The sequence below is a fragment of the Adiantum capillus-veneris genome, chromosome 11 (genome assembly GCF_014529385.1).
Source record: "Adiantum capillus-veneris isolate H3 chromosome 11, ASM1452938v2, whole genome shotgun sequence".
NCBI classification, from domain to species: domain Eukaryota; kingdom Viridiplantae; phylum Streptophyta; class Polypodiopsida; order Polypodiales; family Pteridaceae; genus Adiantum; species Adiantum capillus-veneris.
The window spans coordinates 158,114,068-158,135,177 of NC_140941.1; the positions used below are offsets into that span (position 1 = coordinate 158,114,068).

Sequence of the window (21,110 nt, forward strand, 5' to 3'; positions counted from 1 at the left end):
ATGTATCTTGCCGGTGATGCCATTAATTGGTATCAAGCGTGGCAAGAGGAGCAATTGGCCGCCCACCTAGAGGAAGTCGTGGACGGCGTGCCCCTTTCTTTCAATTGGGCCAACTTCCAAGACAAGTTCAAGGCGCGATTCTTGCCACCTCACTACCTAGCGCGATTAAAAGAAGATTGGCACAATCTTAAGCAGAATGATACTCCAATCATGTCTTTTTCTAACTGTGTTTTGCAGCTTGGCACCCAATTACGCAAATCGGATGCAAAGCGTAGAGGCTTTTATACTCGGGTTGGACGAATATATCAAGTTGAAATGTCGAAGTCCTCGACCCCGTAGATCTGAACAAGACGGTAGCGATTGCTCTCGCACAGGAGATGAAGCACAATAAGGGAAAGCCGAAGGAGAACCAAGACTTCTCAAAGTACCTCTCAGACTTCTCAAAACCCACAGTACGGTAAGAACGGTACGAATGGTAACTCTTCTAACCAATCTTCCTCTAGTCTCTCGGAAAAGAACTCACACAATGAATCTAAGGGTAAAGCTAACACACTTGCTAAACCTAAGCTCACCCCAGATAAAAAAGCAACACAAGGAATTTTAGAAGGATACAACACGTCAGAAGAACAAAGATTTTTTTCTAAGCAAGATCGATGTTATCATTGTCACATCAAGGGTCACATAAAAAGAACATGTCCTAACATTGAATCTAACGAATCTACAGAACCCAAACCTCTGTTTGTTCCAAAGTGATGACGTTGTGAGTGGGATGGAAACACACAGAACGCCTTTATAATTACCCGACACACACTCTTGGGATGATACACACACACACTATGGGGCACCACTCGGCTTACTCAATCCACCTGGCCGAGACAAGGAACACGTTGATGGAGTGAAAGGAGAGAGATTATTCATTTGTCCACTCAACACAAAGGTGCGCACACACACACCTAAAAAACTTTGCTTAAAAGAGGAAGATTTCCGATGATTAGATACAATTGAGCTTGGGCCAACACCAATGGGGCAAATAGCTCACACAATATGGATGAAATATGCCAGATACAATCACAAAGTGGAGCAGAGACTTCGCTCACAAGAGAAACTTAGCCAAAAACAGCAAGAAAAAGTGAGCAATTTGGCAAAATGGACAGCGCCATTGCGTCCAGAGCGGCCAAAAACCCTAGTCTACAATATCAAAGTGCTCAAATCCGACCTCGGATGAACAGTTTATGGCCAAAACAAGCTCCAAAAACAGCAAAAACTCAATTGCGGTTGTCATCACAAGAAAACACCCACATTGTGTCCTCGCTTACCCACGTGCAAGTCTTGACTCCATTCGACCTCCCGACACCACTGGATGTCATCTGAAGCACCTGCCTATCTCATGGCCTGCGCCCGCGGATAGCTTCCTCGAGAAGTTTTATGCGCTAGCAACTCCTCATTAGTATAGGAAAAACACACTGGTACTGGTGATAGTAAAAATCAATGCACTATGTACATGATGTCCTACATGTACACATGTGGGCCCCACGCAACCACCTGGCTCTGGAAAATGGACAATCCTTTATTTGATGCACCATGCATGTGTATGTACATGTACATATGCTTCCAAAACACTCCTAACGTGTCTGCTTGAGAGCCGAAACCCTAACTGCTGCTGAAAACCCTCATTCTGAAAACCCTAACCCTAAAACTTGCAAACCCTAAAATCTGCCAAAAACCCTAACCCTAACCCTAACCCTAAAAACTGCCAAAAACCCTAACCCTAGGGCAGCAAGCTGAATCCCGAAAATTGGAGGACATGATGACGTGGCACCGTACGGCTGAACCCGCTTTTCGCGGCGCATTTCACGGCAACCAACGTTGAAGCTTTTTTTCTACGCAATTTGAGAAGAGAGAGAGAGAGAGAGAGAGAGAGAGAGAGAGACTTTGCTTTGTTTTCAAAAGCTCAAGAGAGCTTGTGAGAGAGAAAAGAACCTCTGCTTTATTTTTAAGCTTTTGGGGCTCTGCTTTTGGCATCCCTTATAATCATTAAAATATGTGGATTGGGCTCCCACTTTGCGGAGCATTTGGACACAAAGTCTGAGAGTGAGACCCGAACCACTCTTGTACTTTGAACATTGATTAATACATAAAGAAATACCGAAAGGGGCGTCAATCTTTGGGGCCAATATCTCTAGGCACGGAACTCCACCGGGCCAGTGCAAATTTTTTGTGAACTGTTTTGAAGTGGTTAATTGGTGTTGTCGTGATTGATTCTTGACTTGGAGTTTCCAAGTCTGTTACAACGGTATCAAAGCACGGCCGATTTCTCTTCTACGGGAAATCCGATCCCAATTTTTTTTCCGCGGCACCTATGGCTTCACGCAAGGATCAGTCAACTCCCTCTGCATCCAGAGATGCGGGCAAGAATCACAACGAAGATTCCGGCAAAGAGTATGGCCCGCCTCGGCCTACTCAGGCGGAGCAACGAGAGATGAAGCGTTGTCAATTGATTGGCGATGCAACAAAGATAATGCTCAGTTTTGCGAAGGATCCGAAATTGGCAAAATATATGAGCGAGACTTCTTTCCAGGAAGTGCACGAGCAGTGGCAATGTCACGTGACCATAGTTACATGGGACGGCGGGTCGGGGTCGGGAACGGGGTCGGGACGGCAAAAGTCGGGAAACGGGGACGAGGGTCGGAACGGCAAAAACAAAAAAAGAGAGTTTTTTTGGCATTTTTTGACCTACACATGCCACACACATAGAGCATCACTTTGACCATAAATTTACACTAAATAGACCAAAGAACACGAGTCATATAGGCTGAAATGTGCTAATAAAACATCGATGATCGATGGATACAAAATGAGAAGTGCATGCCACAAGGGCTCAAGAGTCAAAAAGCCTAAAGGACTTAGGACAAGCCTGAGGCCTCAAGGATAACAAAAAGTACAAAGGGCTATGTAGTAGGTAGAGTCGTAGACTCAAGAGTCTAGACTCGAGAGTCGAGTGATCAATGATCATCAAACTCAAGAAGTGCTCGCCTGCTGAATCTCCACATCGTCGTCGTAGTCGAGGTCGTCAGCAACGTATGAGGGCTCCGGCTCGGGAGGCTCGCATTGAGGCTCGAAATCCTCCTCTAGCTCCTCCAAAAGAGTATCGGCCATAGATGGATTCTCTTGTGCCATCTCCCACTCAGTGAAAGGATCTGCCTTGTGTGTGATGCTCTTGGCAAGCATGCGCAAGTTAGCGCTCACAAACACCAAATCATTGGCCCTCTGATCGCCAAGGCGATTCCTCTTCTTAGAGGCAATGTGGCTGTACACACTCCATAGTTGCTCCAAGCAACTAGTGGTACATGCTTGGCTAAGGACACGAACAACCAAGCGCTGCAAATGTGGGCCATCTCCTCCATAGTCCTCCCACCACAAAACCGAGCCAATCTTGTTGCGATCAAGCTGTGCATCTACACATCCATAGGAGCCCTTCTTTTGCCTATAGTTGAGTAGCTCGTCTCTAATCTTGCGCCTAATGTCACTGCTAGGCTCAAGGCGCTCCAATGCAAGCCGCCATCCTTTGCTCACCTCCTTGTCGGTCTCTTGACGCCTTCCTTGAAACTCAGGGTCAAGCACATAAGCTGCCGCATGAAGTGGAGAGTAGTATCCATTCCACCTCGACTCACACAAGCCATGAATCTCCGCATACTGAACAGGGTCAAGCACAAGCTTCTCAAGTGCCTCTATCATCCGATCCATGGCTTCGTAGACTTTGCCAATGCATGGCTGCAAGCCATCCACCACTCGAAGTAGGTGTAGAATAGGCTTGACCATGGCGTCAAGAGTCTTCACCTCCTCCCACCAAGCGGCGTCGTCGGCCCATTCTCGGCATTTCAATCCTACTGTTGATGTAGACTCCGGCATGGCCTGGAACTCATCACTGAGAAAGAGGCCCCTTAAGGCTCCGCCACATGTAGACAAGCGGCCTAGCATAAGCCAATTGAATGCAAATCTTGTCTCTGAATATTTGAGCAAAGACAATTGGCTCCTCTTTGAGAATTCATGGCGCACTTTTTGATGGTTGAGCACAAAGGAGACAATTCGAGAGGCGTCACCAATGGTGGGTGAAATCCATGACAAGTTCCCTATGTCCTTGAGGAGGTTATTGAGGCAATGCGCCATGCAAAATGTGACATGGATGCTCGGATACATGCCCTCAATGATAGCTCCGGCTGCCCTACTTGACGCCTCTCCATCTGCAACCATACAAAGGACATTCTCCGAGCCGGTGATCTCTATGGTGCTTGTCCACTCCGCAGCAAGCATCTCGGCGGCCTTGCCACTATCGGATGCATCATGTGACTCCACAAAGTACATCTCCCCCCGAGAGTAGGCCACCACCCCGTGGATGGACCGCTTGCGGGTGTCGCTCCATCCATCTACAAGAAGAGAGACGCCATTGGTCTCCCACAAATCCTTTGTTGCTTGGGCCGCTTGCTCCACGGCAAGCTTCTCTTTGTCAAGAAGGGTGGTGCGAAGCCTCTCCGATGAAGGTGGCACATAAGAGGAGCCATATTCCCCTATTTTCGTAACCATGGTTCGAAAGTATGGAGACCTATCCACACAAAATAGAGCATGTTGCGTTAGTATGGAGAGTCGAGAAATTATAACCCATTATAAATACAAAATGGAAGATTGCAATGTGCATATGCCAAGGGAAACTCACCGCGAAGCATGGAAGGCAATGTGGTCGTGGAAGAAGAATCGGGCAACCGACCTATCTACCTCTTCCTTCAATTTAGGATTCCAATTCTCGTTGAGAGTGGTTTGGCGATGCGGAAGGGAAGAGGACGGTGTAGATCCATGGCTCTTGAAGGTTCGAGAGATGTCGTCAAGGTTGGCTTCCCTTTGCTCTCGCGGTGTCGCCGTGGCGGAGAGATCAACGGCAATAAAACGGCCCCTCTTGGCCGCTTCCGCAACCTCATACACCGTGAGTTTCTCAAGAAGATCCAACCTCTTCTCGGGAGCTACATGAGGGCAAAACTTCACCTCGTGACCGGGTTCATGAAGAAGATGGGCTCGCACTTTGTTTGAACCACCCGATCTCTTGTATGGACATAGCTTGCACGTCCATGGTCTTGCACCGCCACCTTTGCCACGCGAGCTAAAGTCGACTTCATCCCACCACGACCACGTTTGCACGGCGGGCCTCCTTCGAGAAGAAGCGGCTTGAGAAGTGGAGTTGGCTTGAGATGACATGATGGTGGAGAGACTCGAGAGAGTAGAGCTTAGAAGTTAGAAGGGTTAGAGGAGAGCTAGTGTGGAGAGAGAGTAAAGGAGAGCTTCAAAGTGGATAGAAGAGGGAGAGGAGAGCTTCAAAGTTCAAACTTGAGCCTTGAGCTTGAGGGAAATGGAATGAGCTTGAGCCTTGAGCTTGAGGGAAATGGAATGAGCATTGAGCATTGAGACTATGAGTATTAAGAGGCCCAAGGGAGCCTTTTATAGCCTCCCAAGGGCCAAGGCTTAAAAAATATGGCAGTTGGGGCTGCACAGAGCCGTTGCAAACGGTCAAAAACGGTCACTTTTTTGAATCCGACCCCGGCCGACCCTTGCCGTCCCCGTCCGGTCCGTCCGACCCCGTTCCGGCCCCGGCCGTCCCCGATCCGTCCCCCCTGCAACCCGCCCGTCCGGCCCGTTTTCCGTCCGTCCCTCGGCGTTCCCGGCCCGGTTACGGCCGTTCCCCGGCCCTAGGGCACGTCCCCCCCATCCGCTGTAACTATGCACGTGACACATCCAACCCTATGTGTCCGTGGACAAGCTACAGCATGATCAAGGTTCAGTCAATCCAATCAGTCTAGAATAGAAAGTGATCTGACACTTTTGTGAGTCTATTCGTGGACCGTGCATGCCCAGTCACTTAGTATAGATGCATATCCTCTGGTTGCACACAGCATGATCATAAGCATTCCCATCAGAATCCATCAAAATCCTTCAGGGGAATTTTCCAATGCATTTAACCTATTTTACCTATTTTTGACATTTTTCACTTATTATTTTTAAGTGACTTTTGTTGGAAAGTAGGTAGGGCAAATTGAGTAAGTTTGTATATAAGCAAACCTAGACTAGCACTATTTGGCAGAAGAGTCAACCGGAGCCAAGCTCAACAGGCAACTTCTCCAACAAGAACTTGGCGGTACTTCCCTCCAAGCAAGAACCTCCCCTAGCGTTTTCTCCATCAAGCACCCTTGCCAAGATCTGCATCAGCATTGCGTTTTCAGCATTTGGATCATCGCCAGAAGACCCCAGATCCTAGCGCTTTGCATCAGCCTTGCCATCGCCAGAAGACCCCACATCCTAGCGTTTTCTAGAAACTGCAGCCCTAGCATTTTTTAACATTCCTAGCGTTTGCAGATCTCAGCCTTAGGCAGTTTTAGGCAGCGTTTTCAACAATGAAGCATCTGCCTATTCAGCCCCTCAAAGAGTAGCAGATTCAGCCCGGATAGACCATCAAATTCAAACCTTAAGAACCTCAATTTTCAGCCCTAAACCTGCAGATTTTCAACGGCAGGGATCCACAGAGACAACCCCCAAAATCAGCGTTTTTGGACTGTAGCAGATTTCAGCCCATAGCGTTTTTGGACAACAGATAAAGGATTGCAGATTTCAGCCCTAGTGTCGGCCTCGTCGTCATCATCGACATAGCCTAGACTTGCATCAGTCTCATGCATCACCATTGTACCAGATTGTGCAATCATAAGTAGACCACTCTCGCCGATGAGAGTGGGGGCTTCGGAGGAGGGTTTTACAACGTCTCTGGTGTCGTATCTCTCTTCTCTCTCTATCTCTCAAGTCTCATTCACTTGCACGCACAGTGTCCATTCACTTTGTTTGTGATCATAGCATTCTCTCATTAAGAACGGAAGGCTCTACCTTCCATAAGAACATAAGGAACCTTGAGCACAGTTCGAAGCAGTCATCCTGAGCAAAGCGCAAACATTCATTCCGCTAGACCTTACAAGCAAAAAACCACACCACCCCCGAAACCCGCTCTCAAGAAACCTTCTGCTCACAAGCAATATTCAAAGAAGGAATTAGAAGAGGTGGTTGATGCACAGATTGCTCAGCTTTTTGACGCGCAAAACAAAGTCAAAAAGCACGGCAAAAAGCAGAAGAAAGGCATTGACTTCTCGGGTTATTTGGGTCGTCAGTCGACATTTGATAAGGCAAAGAAACAGAAGAAACGCGTTCGATTTGAAGGAGTACTTAGTTCTTCTTCTTCTTCTTTTGACAGTTCTTCTAGCTCTTCACATTCGAGCAAAGAAGACAGAAAAGGTAAAAAGCGAAGCAAGAAACGACGCTTCGGAAAGGGCAAGAAAAAGGCAAAGTCTAAATCTCGCCCAATGAGTGACAGTTCTACAGAGCACTCGTCTACAGATAGTTCAGACTCTGATGACGGCAACTTTTATGCGAACAAGAAGAACTTTTATGAAGCCAACCAGTATGACTTTTTGGAAGATAAAAGCAAGAAAGCCTGAGAGTTTAAGGAAGGTGGACAGTCGAACAAATTTGACACTTTTTCAGGATATAAAGATGCTTCGAAGGCTTTGTCTTTTATACAGCAATTTGACATCGCTTTCGCGGGAGGACGCTACTCAGAGCACTCCAAGATTCGAGGAGCTGCCTCTCACTTTAAGGGGAATGCTCGAACTTGGTGGTCCACGCTTCTTTTAAGCAAGACTACGCCAGTTAAATGGTTGAATTTTAAGAAGCTTTTTATTTCTTCTTGGTTGACGCAAGAGTATGAACGCGATATACGAGCTGCTTGGAACCATCTTCGGATGACCAAAAGAGATACAGTGGATACTTATTGCGAGAGATTCTGGAGCTCTTTTCTACCCGCCTCTTCATTCAAGAAGATCTCGTTCAGAGAACAGATTGAGCGGTTTACCTTGGGTCTACCTGCAGAGATCCAAGATCTTTGCTTGGAACAGAAGTCAGCTTCTATTCAGGAGTTGATGAGTCATGCGAAGCGGGGTTTTGCCATTCACTCTGGCAGTCTGACCCACCCCACCGATGAGGTCATGACACAACGAGCCGAACAGACTTCAGTGAATGAAAGTAGAAAGAGAAAGAGCAACCCAAAAAAGAAGGATGCACGACCCAAGCTTACTCTTGAGGAGAGAGCTCGCTTCATCAGGGAGGGGAAGTGCTTTGGATGCGGGGAACATGGACATATCTCCGCGAAGTGCCTTGACAAGGCACCGAATGAACAAGATGAAGAAAGGCCAAAAAGTTCTAAAGCATCTGAGAGACGTGGCAGAAAAGGCAGACAAAAAGCAAAAATGGTACCACATGGCGTGGAACCTGAATCGAATCAAATGAATGAAAGTACAAACTTTGCCGGTTTTGGGGTAAAGTGAAGGATCGGGAAGCTCTTTTGAAGGACCCAAGGCCAACTTCTTCTCACTTGGAATTGGCGGCTCGATTTGGAACTACGCGCGACAGGCTGAGGCCACAGGCGGAGGTAGTTCGAGTGGCACCCAGATGGGATGTTGCCATTACACCGAGCATTGGAAAACTTCGTTTGCAATGATAGAGGTGTTCAAGGCACGCGAGTGACGTTCTACTCGAAATCCCTTGGTTCCACAAGAACTACACCGTGGTTGACTACCAGGCCAAGAAAGCGACTTTGACAAATGAAGGGCTCAAAGATTGTACTTGATGAACTTCAGTTTCTTTACTCATTCTTTTGGGAGAGAACTGAACGATAGATAAAGGTTGAATATGTTTTGACCTGAACAAAAGAACACCAAGATTTTTCTCCACACTCATGCCGACTGCTTTTTAGAGGACCTGAAGATCATACCATTGATCTGATACTTGGAAGCACACCACCGAACCGGCCACCTTACCGTGTGAGCCGAGCACAGAATGAAGAGATTATGAACCAAGTGAAAAACCTCTTGGAAAAGGGTCTTGTCCAGCCTAGTACTTCACCGTATTGCTCTCCAGTGTTGTTGGTTTTGAAGAAAGACGGATCTTGGAGAATGTGCATCGATTATAGAGCTCTTAACAAAATCACCATCAAGAACAGATTTTCGATTCCTAGGATCGATGATATACTCGACAGATTACAGGGATCCTCGTGCTTTAGCAAGATTGATTTGAAGAGTGGATATCATCAGATCAGAATCGCACCGGGAGACGTCTACAAGACAGCTTTTCGATCGACTTTTGGGTTATTTGAGTTTTTGGTGATGCCTTTTGGCTTAACAAATGCTCCTACGATATTTAATCGGATGATGGACAGGATTTTTCGAGAGTATAGGCTATTTGTTGGCACTTTCTTTGACGATATCATTGTTTTCCCAAGAATGAGGCAAAACATAGAGATCATCTGCTTCAGGTCTTTCAGGCATTACGAGATCACAAGTTAGTGATTAATGCGAAGAAAAGTGAATTTTTCCTACCAGAGATACACTTTTTGGGACACATTGTCTCAGCAGCAGGAGTGCAAATGGATCAAGCTAAGATAGAGACTATCCGTGATTGGGGCCCGATTTGAAGAATGTCCATGAAGTAAGAAGCTTTTTGGGACTGTGTTCGTACTACAAGCGGTTCATTCGAAAGTTTGCAGAGATTGCTTCCCCTTACCATATCTTGACACAGAAAGGAGTCCCTTTCTCCCTTTCTCGTGGGGACCCACAGAGGTGACTGCCTTTCAGACATTGAAAGAGAAATTGACTACGAGACCAGTTTTGACTTTGCCGGACTTGCAAAAGTCATTTGAAGTATATTGTGATGCTTGTGGTCGTAGTCTAGGTGTGGTCTTAATGCAAGACGGCCATGTCATTGCTTACGAGAGCCGATTGTTCAAGGCCGGAGATGACAGCACAAATTTATGAGAAAGAGCTTTTGGCGGTTATCCATGCTCTTACTCAGTGACGGCATTACCTACTCGGAGCGGATTTTACTGTCTTTACAGACCATCAAAGTTTGCACTACTTCTTGTCACAAAAGCAGCTTTCGAAAAAGCAAATGCGGTGGGCGAACATCTTGTCACAGTTTCACTTCCAGATTGTCTATGTTCAGGCACAGAAGAATGTGGTGACAGATGCTTTGTCCCGGAAGCAGTTGGTTCTGGCTATTTCCGCGATACATCATAGGAGCTTCGAGGATATGGTCAATCAGTATGCCACAGATACAAATTTTGCAAACGTTTTCACACGGATAGGGGATGGGGAGACAATAGCGGGATATTCCATTCGGGATGGCTACTTGATGAGAAAAACCATGTTGTGCGTTACACAACCGTTGAGGGAAAAGGTTATGACTGAATGCTATTGTCCACCTATTACAGGTCACCGTGGCATTGCTACCACCATGAAAGGGATAGAGAGATACTTCTTTTGACCGAGACTCAAAAAGGATGAGGAAGAGTTTGTGCGCAGTTGCTTGACATGCCAGAAGGTCAAGTTTGACGGGCATAAAGCATAGGGATTGTTACAACCTTTACCCATACCCAACCGCCCCTGGGAAAGTATTGCAATGGATTTCATTTTTTATCTCCCGAGAACACAAAGGGGTCACGATGGTATCTGGACTGTTATAAACAGATTTAGCAAACAGGCTCATTTCACTCCAGTGAAGAAAATAGTCAAGCCGGATCACTTGGTGAGATTGTTTGTTGCCCAGATTTTCAGATTACATGGCATGCCTGAGACGATTGTCTTCGAGAGGGACCCCAGATTTACGAGTTTGTTTTGGAAGGCAATTTGGGAGAACATTGGCACGCGGCTGCAGTTCTTGTCATCGTTCCACCCGCAGATTGACGAGCAATCTGAGATTGCCAATCCAGTGATTTTAGATTTATTGAAGTCTTATAGATCAGAAGACTCAATGGGAAAAGTACCTACCTTTGGTGGAATTTGCCTACAATAACACGATACACTCTTCGACGGGGAAGGTGCCATTTGAGATTGTTGAAGGTGCTGTGAAGGGTTCGCGAGACTTTGTAGAAATCTCGAGAACGACAGAAAAAGACAATGGATCGCCATTGTCGCGACTTGAAATTGAAGGAGGATGATTGGGTGCTCTTACGTTTTGAGAAGGCACGCCTGAGAAAGAAAAAAGGAAAGGAGAGGCTTTTTCCAAAGCTTAGTATGCGATACTACACACCTTTCCAAATATCTGAAAAGATAAATGATGTCTCCTTCCGACTAAAACTGCCTGATACTTGGAGATTCACAATGCATTTCCTGTGAGTCTCTTGAAACCTTTTAAAGGTGATGTGCCTGATGACAGGGAGCCTGATGAGCAACCCAAAGTGGAAGAAAACGAGGAGATCCTTGTTCCTGAACAGATTTGGCACATAAGGATACGAAGAATAAAGGTAAAGTCCGAAGGCGGTTCTTGGTTAAGTTCAAGAACTATCCTGCATTGGATGCGAAGTGGATGGAGGAGGAGGACCTAGCAAAGACTCCTTAGATTGTGAAACTTTACCTCGAGGCTTTTGGTTTAGCATAGTCTACTCCAAATGGAAACCAAAATTCAGCTTGACCGGAGATCTGGTGCAGTGGGATGCACAAGAGGGGAGTTACTCCGCTCCTTTGTCAACAGATGCCTTGATTTTGATACTAAAGTCACTAATGTCTCTTTGAACTTCCGGGATACTGAGAGCTGACAGTATTCTGCTAGATGACTTTATGAAATGGAATTCCTGATTATGATATTGATTTGTTCTTGACTTCTTTTAAGTGCAGGAACTGATAGACGAAATGACTACAGCATTTTGGTCTGATAGATCTCGAATTCATGGTTGCAATAGGGGTTAGTCAATCGGACATCGATGAGGTCCCGATTGGATCTAGATGCGATTGCTAGCTACATTGCCGATAAATCATGGTCTCAGATCCGAATGAATGTAGAATGTCATGTGATGTCTAGTGATGTCCAGTGATGTCGTGTGATGTGATTGTCGATTGGTACATGTGCTAGATGTGTGTTCCTAGTACGTAGGTACTAACAATCAGTGTTTGCTAAGACAGTTTATGGTCTCTGTCTGTTTTACAGGCGTAATCGAGGGCAATTACAATGCTTTTAAGAGGGGGGTTTGTCACAAAGTGATGACGTGTCTGCTTGAGAGCCAAAACCCTAACTGCTGCTAAAAACCCTAATTTTGGAAACCCTAACTCTAAAACTTGCAAACCCTAAAATTTGTCAAAAACCCTAACCCTAACCGTAACCCTAAAACCTACAAACCCTAAAAACTACCAAAAACCCTAACCCTAACCCTAGGACAACAAGTTGAATCCCGAAAATTGCAAGGACATGATGACAGGGCACCGTACGGCTGAACTCGCTTTTTGCGGCACATTTCACAACAGCAAGCGTTGAAGCTTTTTTCTACGCAATTTGAGAAGAGAGAGAGACTTTGCTTTATTTAAAAAGCTCAAGAGAGCTTGAGAGAGAAAAGAACCTCTACTTTATTTTTAAGCTTTTGGGGCTCTGCTTTTGGCATCCCTTGTAATCATTAAAATATGTGGATTGGGCTCCCACTTTGCAGAGCATCTGGACGCAGAGTCTGAAAGTGAGACCTGAACCACTCTTGTACTTTGAACACTGATTAATACATAAAGAAATACCGAAAGGGGCGCCAGTCTTTGGGGCCAATATCTCTAGGCACGGAACTCCGCCGGGCCAGTGCAAATCTATTGTGAACCGTGAACTGTTTTGAAGTGGTTATTTGGTGCTATCGTGATTGATTCTTGACTTGGAGTGTCCAAGTCTGTTACACTGTTAATGCCATAAATGAGAGCACGAGTGTGACCCAAGTTTCTCATGATCCTCTCATTCATGAGTCTCCAACGTTTTGTCATATTGTTTGATCCAGGCAGTATACATGATGTGATAAGTGACTCTCTTGTCGAAAGAGACCGCTTGGAGGTTAGCAAGACATCTCCTTTCGAGGTGTAGGGCTTCGCTCTCGGTATGGACTCTCGCATCACGCAAGAGTGCCTTGATGTGTTGTTCATTGTTCAACAAGCGTCCTTCCGCAGAAAATTTGTAGTATCTCCTCTCAAGATGTGATGCTTTTAGGCATTCGATGGTTTCGTGAGCATAACTCTCTCATTGATTGGGCGGAAAATGCTTTCACTTTCAATGCAAGAAGTGACTCCCATTGTCATTCGTGAGGAGAAAGTTGTTTATTCTTCATCTCTCATTTCTAATGTGCAAGCAAAGATTGAAAAGAATCAAGAGAAGGAGACTCTCTCCATCTTGTCTTCTCCAAAGCACGACACACATGATTTATATGATACAGATGTGATTATTCACAATGATGATGATTGCAAGATAAAGATGTAATTGTTCACAAGGATGATGGTTTAGTTGATGCTTTTTCTAGTGAAGCTAACCTCATTGCAGATACAATCAATCACGAAGAACCGATCTTGGCTCTCGAGTTAAGATCTAAGGAAACCCCACCGGAAATATTGTGTATGCGCATGATTAATCAATACGCATTGTTTGAGTTTCATTCGTGATGGTTTCTTGTATTTTAGTCACCGTCTTTATGTGTTCCCTTTTCATAGGCATGCCATATTGTACAATGAGCACGATTCACTGATGAATGAGCACGGATGTATGCGGATTTCTATCGAAAAGAACAAAAGTTTGCATTCAAGGAATTCACATTCCATGTCTCTACCTTGGCATGACACAATCTCAGAAAGAGCACAAGAAAGATTGGCCATCAAGCATCGGCATTTTCTTCGTGATTTGCCACAGTTGATAGATTTAGATCAAAAAGTCAAGATTCGACCTCATTTTCTGCGTGTGTTTGATAAACGGTTTGGCACTCCGTCACTTGGTTCATCTCAATTGCATGCACAGTCATTTAGGAAGCATAGTATTTTTCCAATCAATCTACATGGAATAGGTATGTTCATGATTTTGTGTTGAAAGTGGTTTCAAGATGTTTCCTCCTCGAAGATTCTTGAAGAAGGTGGACCTACTACGTCCATAGCCGAAGTTGGAGCATTGAAGCAGCCACAGATCCCTTTGTGTCGTTTTCGGCATGGCCCATAAAAGCAAGCGTTGCAGACCTTTATGAAGTTCAAGTATCGCACGACCCACGCATCAGAGTGGGCCTCCTTCCTAGGATTCTAAACGCTATTGGCAATCTCCCTCGATGCCATACATTTCGGTACCAGTACCTCACTTTAGAAAGGAGGGGATGTCACGTGCACATCCAACCCTATGTGCATGTGGACAAGCTACTTCAGGACCAGGGTTCATGTCAGCTTAGGAAGTGTTCTGGCACCTTTGTGAGCCTGTGTGCAAGCCGTGTATGTCCAGGCACTTAGAGTAGTTGCACATCCTTTGGTTGCACACAGTATGATCATCAATATTGCAATCAGCAGCCATCATGAGCAATTTACAAGACACAAAACCCAATTTCCCTATTTTAGTCATTTTTCACTTATTATTAATAAGTGACTTTGTTGGCAAACTAGGCAGGGCAAATTTGGTAAGTTAATATATAAGAAACCTAGCGCTAGCACTTTCTAGGAGAAGAGGCAACAGGAGTCCACCAACACACGTACCTACTACCATCTCAGCAAGACCGGCAGGAGCCCTAGCGTTTCCAGCTAACAAAAGATCAAGACCAACGTTTTGGCTCAGGACCAGCCTAGCGTTTTTCAGCAAATCGGCCCTGGCGTTTTGCGGTTTGCAGATCAACCCTGGCATTAGCAAATCATAGAATGAGCCTGGCGTTTTTGCAACAGATCAAGCCTAGCGTTTTTGCATCTTGCAGATACCTAACGTCTTGCAGATTCTCGACGACGGATAAGCACATAGCAACAACGTTTTCAGTTTTCAGCAGTTAAGACTCTGCACAGCAACCCCCAACCTTGCAGATCTCACCTTCTCATAGCAGATCCTCGCCGCACGGTCAAATCAACCAGCGTTTGCACATTCAGCCCGCTATTTGCAAATTCCAACATCTATATTTTCAGCGCATCGTCGTCACCGACATAGAGTCAGAATTCAACAGATAGCAGATTTGCAGACTTCGGCCCCTAGCGTTTTCAAATTTCAACCGATCTCGTCGTCGTCGTCATCGTCGTCGACATCATTGGCAAGTCCATTGCATTTAGATCATTGTACGAGATTTGTGCAATCAATAGCATAGACCTCTCTCGCCATAGAGAATGAGGCCCTTGGAGGAGGGTTTGACAACATTCTGGTGTCGTATTCTTCTCTCTCTATCTCTCAGTCTCAACACTTTCATTCACAGTGTCATTCACTGTGTTTGTGATCATTTGCACTCTCTCACTAAAAGAACGGAAGGTTCTCCCTTCTGTAAGTAAAAGGAACCCTTGAGCATACTTTAGAGCACTCATCTTGAGCAAAGTTCAACATTCACTTCCGTTGCACCTTACAGTAGAGCAATGGGGAGAATAGACGAGAGAGAGAGAGAGAGAGAGAGAGAGAGAGAGAGAGAGAGAGACTGTTGAACCAACCAACCTTGGCAATGAATTGATGATTATACAATGGAGGCAAGGTGTACTTATAATAGTCACCCTAGCAAATTGCACTAACCAAGCTTTGACAAATAAGTAAAATAAATACCTAAAAGCCAAAATAAATACACGAGAGAGAGAGAGAGAGATATTACTGTGAACCAACCAACCTTGGCAGCGAATTGATGATTATACAATGGGGGCAAGGTGTACCTATAAAATCACCCTAGCAAATTGCGCTACCAAGCTTTGACAAATAAGTAAAATAAATACCTAAAAGCCAAAGTAAATATTGGATTCACATTGAGCAGTTCACTTGAGATGCCATAACTTTAACATTGACGACCTCACCCATATGTGAAGAAAGACGCATTGATGCTGCTCTGCTACCTTGGAGGAGCCGATTGAAGAATCCCACTGACCGGAAGTGTGCGCAATAGCTCAATCCAAATGGCTATCAAAATGGTGGACATAGGAGAGGACTGTGAGCCCAAAATGTGGGCACATCGAGCCTTGCACAATGGTCCAAAGTGTGATGCTACATATCGTGGTGAAAATTGTCTCGCTGACATAAATCCAACCGATGACTTGCATCTCGGATCATCTGTGTAGAGTGCCCAGTCTATATCCTAAGGGAGTAAGCATGAAGACCAGATCTATCGACAAGCCCTGAAAAAAGGTTTGTAACCCCAGAAATTGCAAAAGCCATGCACGCCAGGAACCCATCATTGGTGGCCACTCTAATCAACAAACAACAAACTATCATCCACACTGGCTACGCATATGGACAAACCCAAAAACAATGCCTCAAAGACTTAGGTTTTGAAGTACATCTCTGACAAGTCTACAACCAAAGATAAATGCAAGGATGACTAATGACAATTTCTTCGTGATAGATTGTAGTAGGGGTGTAGACTACTGCTCAACTGACACATCAATGACATAGAACCCAAATATCTTACAAGTCTTCCCTCGCCAAGTGAAATTATCCCACACCCCCCACTGACAAGCCTCATCCACTCCTACAAGAAAGCCAAAAGACTTGTGCCGATTGATGAGGACCACTGGATAAGTACAAGGTAGCAAGAGCATCTTGTAGACTATCCAAGGTGGGTGCGTCATATCGCACAAAGCACATTGTCATCTGCATACTCCTGATCCAACAAATCTGGCGAGTCAGTCAAAGGCATAGTAAGACCTTGAGTCAAAGGCATAGTAAGACCTCGATTCTGGGGTCTTGTAGGGTTAGATGCATTCATGGTTAGTCATAATAGATGCAATAACACTAATCCACTTGAGAAGAGCTTGAATGAAGCGTAGACTTTGATCAACTCAACTCATGGAAGTGCATACAAGCTTGCTCTTATAAATAGCTTCGGAAAGAGACCCTAAGTGATATCATCTATGATGCAGATAGTGCATTAATTGCACAAGGCTCTTCTCATGCTTCTTGTCATGCTCCAAGATAGGCATGGCTCATGTTGTGCTCATTTATGAGGGTTTAGGGGTAGTACCCATGGCTAGGGTTACTCCCTACAAACTCCCCCGTAAACCTAGTCATGGAACTTCTAGTCAAGTGATTGACTCCTAGGGTTATGTGATTTGCTAATACATCATGAGAGGTTCAAAATGATTCATCTCTTCATGGTTCACGAGGTGATCACTTGTCATACCCAGGTTCAAAGCTAGAGTACATCATTCAAAGTGATTTTAATGTAGATGATTCATCATCTTGTTGTGCAACAATCATGTGATCCGGTTCATTTGTTTTGTTATCGTAAGAAATGTCTCTTTCTTAGATGTTTTTAGCTCCCAATATCTGGTCCAAGAGAGCCCATGCTTGTGATGTCATAGAGCACTCCTCCAAGTGATGGAGGTAGTTGTCGTCGAGAGAGGTGACAATGATGCCATAGGCTTGCCTTTCCTTCTTTCTACCCATCTCGTGCTCTCTCTAGGGGATTTACAACATCCCATAGATCCTTCATTACAAGATAGCATTTCACCTTGGATTAAGAGCAAAATCCATGGCCTAAGAAGTTTGCAGTGCTCTTTCTTGCCATAGTACAAAATATGAATATTTTGTGAGGGAAAGGTCTTACCCTCTAGTGTCGAGATAGGCAGTGTCTAGTTCCCTTACAAATTTAGGGCTTAGTGGAGGTGAATGCAAAGAGGCTCTCCCTACCCAATATGCTATGCAAGTGCCAATTGATTACAGAAGATTGGGTCGTGCAGACTACTAATGGGGCAACACTCCTTCTTGACGATGATCTCCCAACTAGCGCCAGTCTTGGCCAAAGATTTAAGTGTCAAGCGTGAGTGAAGTGGCGGTTCGACTCGTTTTTCTTTATCAAGCTTGCACGAAGAATACTTGAGCAGCTCCAAACGGTGAATATGCCCGAGAGTGAACAAATTTGCAAGCTATGCTAATGATGAGCTTGTGCTTGATGACAAGCATGAGGCCAAAAACTAAATTGGACGCTGAAGCCTTCATTAAGGAGCAAAAAAAAGGACACACAGCAAGTAAAAACGACTTGATTGTCTGCAATAGCTTAAGAAAATGGTCAAGTTAATGGACGCGGATGCGAGCTAGTCTTCTGCAACAGGCTAAGATTCTCTTGTATGTATATATGTGTATGTATGTATGTATGTATGTACATACATACGTCTATATGTATGTATGTACATACATACGTCTGTATGTATGTATATTATTTATTTATTTTAAGGGCTAAATTCACTAAGTATAAGGAAGGAGTAAAGGTGGTCATGTGTTGTGCGTTAATTCATCTTGTGTCAGGTCTACTGTCAGCCATGCATGACAGCCACACACTCATAAAGAAGTTTCATAATCAATTCCCTTAGTCTAACTCTCACACAAAATTCTTTTAGTATAAAGCTCATTAGTTGAAGCCAAGCTCCTGCTATTAGTATACCAATCATTTGCAAAATCACATTGCAAAGAAAATAGGAAAACTTATGAAGATCAAATATTCTGAAACAGTCAGGTAGCTCCACCCTGTGTTGCACGAAACGTTTCTGAACTAGAAACGTCCACCTGCAAAAAGAACATGAAACGGAATTCTCCAGGACAAGGAAACGGCGGGGGTACACCCAATTGAGAGTAGTAGCCAAACACAGAGTTCAAGCGCACATGGAAGAATCGTCGCTTGCAATCATGCCAAGAAGAGAATTCTGTAAACTTATGGAGCTCTCTTTGTGTTGTGCAGAGGACTCCACTCTTTGTAAAGCTTGTCAGGCAGGCTTAGTTTAGCCTGACTTTTTTTTTAATAATTTAACGCAAGCTTTACTTTTTTTCAAAGAGAAAAGTGGACGCAGCACCGTTTCAACGCGTTTCAAGGCAGCTGGAAACGTGCAGCCCCACCAGAAACGCAGAAACGCATTTCCAGAGGCTGGGGTGTCGTTTCCTGCAACACAGGCTCCACCTTTCCACAAGGTATGCACATAAAATGGTCTGGACTCTACACAGCAGATTTAGGCCACAACTACATGGTGACTGCTCAAAAAAATTCAAAAAAAGAAAGCAAGAAGGTCAAAAGATGAGCCCAAAAAGGCACAGTTCCTTGAATATTCCCACCTCTCAGACAAATCCAGATTCGGTACATTAACAAAACTACTGAGGTGGGAGGTTCCATGACTGCATTTGTCATCAACCAAAGTGAGTGGAAAACATCAACCAAAGTGAGTGGAAAAAAATTAGACTCTTACCACTTGGAGACTGTCCAGTACAAATGCCAAGATTTGAGAAGTTCTTTCAATGCCCTCAGCCATCATGTCATTAGTTTTCCAGTTAGACCTGCATAAGGGTACCTTCAGGCAGCAACAATGTCAAGCCACCTCTCACTCTACCACTGAAAGGTGAGCAAAGAGCAAGGACCAAGTTAAATGCTCATACAAGTCGTGACAAAAAACCAGTTTTAAAACGCCACGGTTTTAAACAAAGTTTCAATCCACCGTCCATGCGGAACCCTTTAAGCTCCATCCAAAGTCTCATTCCCCACCAAGTCTTAAACAGATAGAGGTCTGGTTCTCTTCAAATTCTTGTTTCCCTCTCTCTCTCTCTCTCTCTCTCTCTCTCTCTCTGTGTGTGTGTGTGGACTAGCGCGAAGTGAGAACAGCAGCTTCCGGTCTCTACAACATCTTCGAGATTAGCTTTTCCCGCCTACACTTTTGACGAGACAGTCGAGACGAGAGGAGAAGGGGGGGGGGGGGAGAGGGGGGGCCAAATGGTGTGAGTTTAAAATGGACGATTGAAAACCTCAAAAGCCGAGCAGGGGCTACCAGCCGGAGGAAATTCCAAAAAAGCCAGTTGATACGATTCGAAATGTTGCGAAAGCAAAAGGGTATAGACTGTTGGCTTGGTAGTACGCATGGAGAGGAATTGGCAGCAATGCATGAGCCACGTGCGAGCCGAGCAAGCGTTGTTGGGGCCGCGGGGAGGGGGGGGGCCTGGGTTTGGCATTGGAATGTCTGTTTTTATTTTTAGTCTTAGAGAGATGTGTCTATCAATGAATTGGGAGTGTTGGAGTGGTCTACGATGATGATAACTAGGCCGCGCTCGTAGGTGGTTGGGTTTCGACCTCATCCAAAACGCTTTTTGAATATGAAGCCTTCAACTTGGAACCCTTGGGAGTGGAAGCATCTTGACAGTAAATGAATAAACAACGAGTGGAGCCAATAGGGGGTACCGAGTAGGGCCCACTAATCTCAGAAAAATAAAAATTCTTTCAAAACATTTTAAGCACATAAGTGTAGGGCCCACTAATCTCAAAAAAATAAAAATTCTTTCGAAACATTTTAAGCACATAAGTAAAGGGTAAGTATAGGAAACAAAAAGCCCCTATCCAGGGACCCACCTCCTATAGGTCCATCATAGTCCATTTCTCACAGAAAACCAGCCATTTAGATTTTTCAGACCAAACAGACTAGTTGAGATTGTTCTATCCTTACTCTTCTCCACCATATTGCAGTCACCTATCAGTAGCCACTCCCGAAGGCAATAGGGGGATCCCTAAGGTGCATCCACAACTTGGCTCTATCCTTGGCATTGCAGGGGCCATATGTGTTTATTCTGGTCATAGGTTGATCTGTCCAACTGACTCTCACTCCTAGGACTCTCTCAGAGGGGTGATTTAGGACCACTTTGGGCTCTAGGTCCTTGTCCACAATAGAGAGGACGCCACTGAACCCGTCCACTCCCTCTCCATAGAAAACCACCTTCTTCCCCAATGCCTGTTTTCTTTTACTACGAGCATCCAGATGATGTTATTGTATGGCCTATCAATTAACTTCCTTATCCTTTCTAACTTCCTCCCAGAAGAGGGCGTGCTTCTTGCGGGTCGTTAATCCTTTCACGTTCCATGATTAGATAGCTAGACCTTCCATCATTGGGAGAGAGTCCTCAACATCCACCAATCCCTGCCCCATTTCTGCATCCCTGAATCTAGGAGAGTCAGGAGGCTCTCCAGCAACTCGAGGTTCCTTCACTTGAAGCACTTCAAATGGATTGTGGAGCGGGAGGACACAAGTCCCTCCCTTAAGTTGAGCCCAAGGGGGAGGGGGGGGGGGGGGGGGGGGGGG

General features: G+C 45.1%; 1 protein-coding gene across 3 annotated transcripts in view; it reads right to left on the reverse strand.

The window, feature by feature from the left end:
• Positions 1–19,839, reverse strand: part of POLD3 (DNA-directed DNA polymerase) — a 35,488-nt gene extending 15,649 nt beyond the window's left edge. The window contains exons 1-2 of one of the 3 annotated variants that reach the window (XM_086524145.1): positions 19,789–19,839; positions 19,239–19,326 (exon numbers count right to left, since the gene is read on the reverse strand). In XM_086524145.1, the coding sequence (XP_086380271.1) occupies positions 19,239–19,304 (66 nt within the window). In that variant the 5' untranslated portion in view covers positions 19,305–19,326; positions 19,789–19,839. Of the gene's footprint in view, positions 1–19,238; positions 19,341–19,425; positions 19,745–19,788 lie in introns of those variants that run through there. The other 2 variants (XM_086524143.1, XM_086524144.1) reach the window with 2 other exon arrangements.
• Between the last annotated feature and the right edge of the window lie 1,271 nt (positions 19,840–21,110).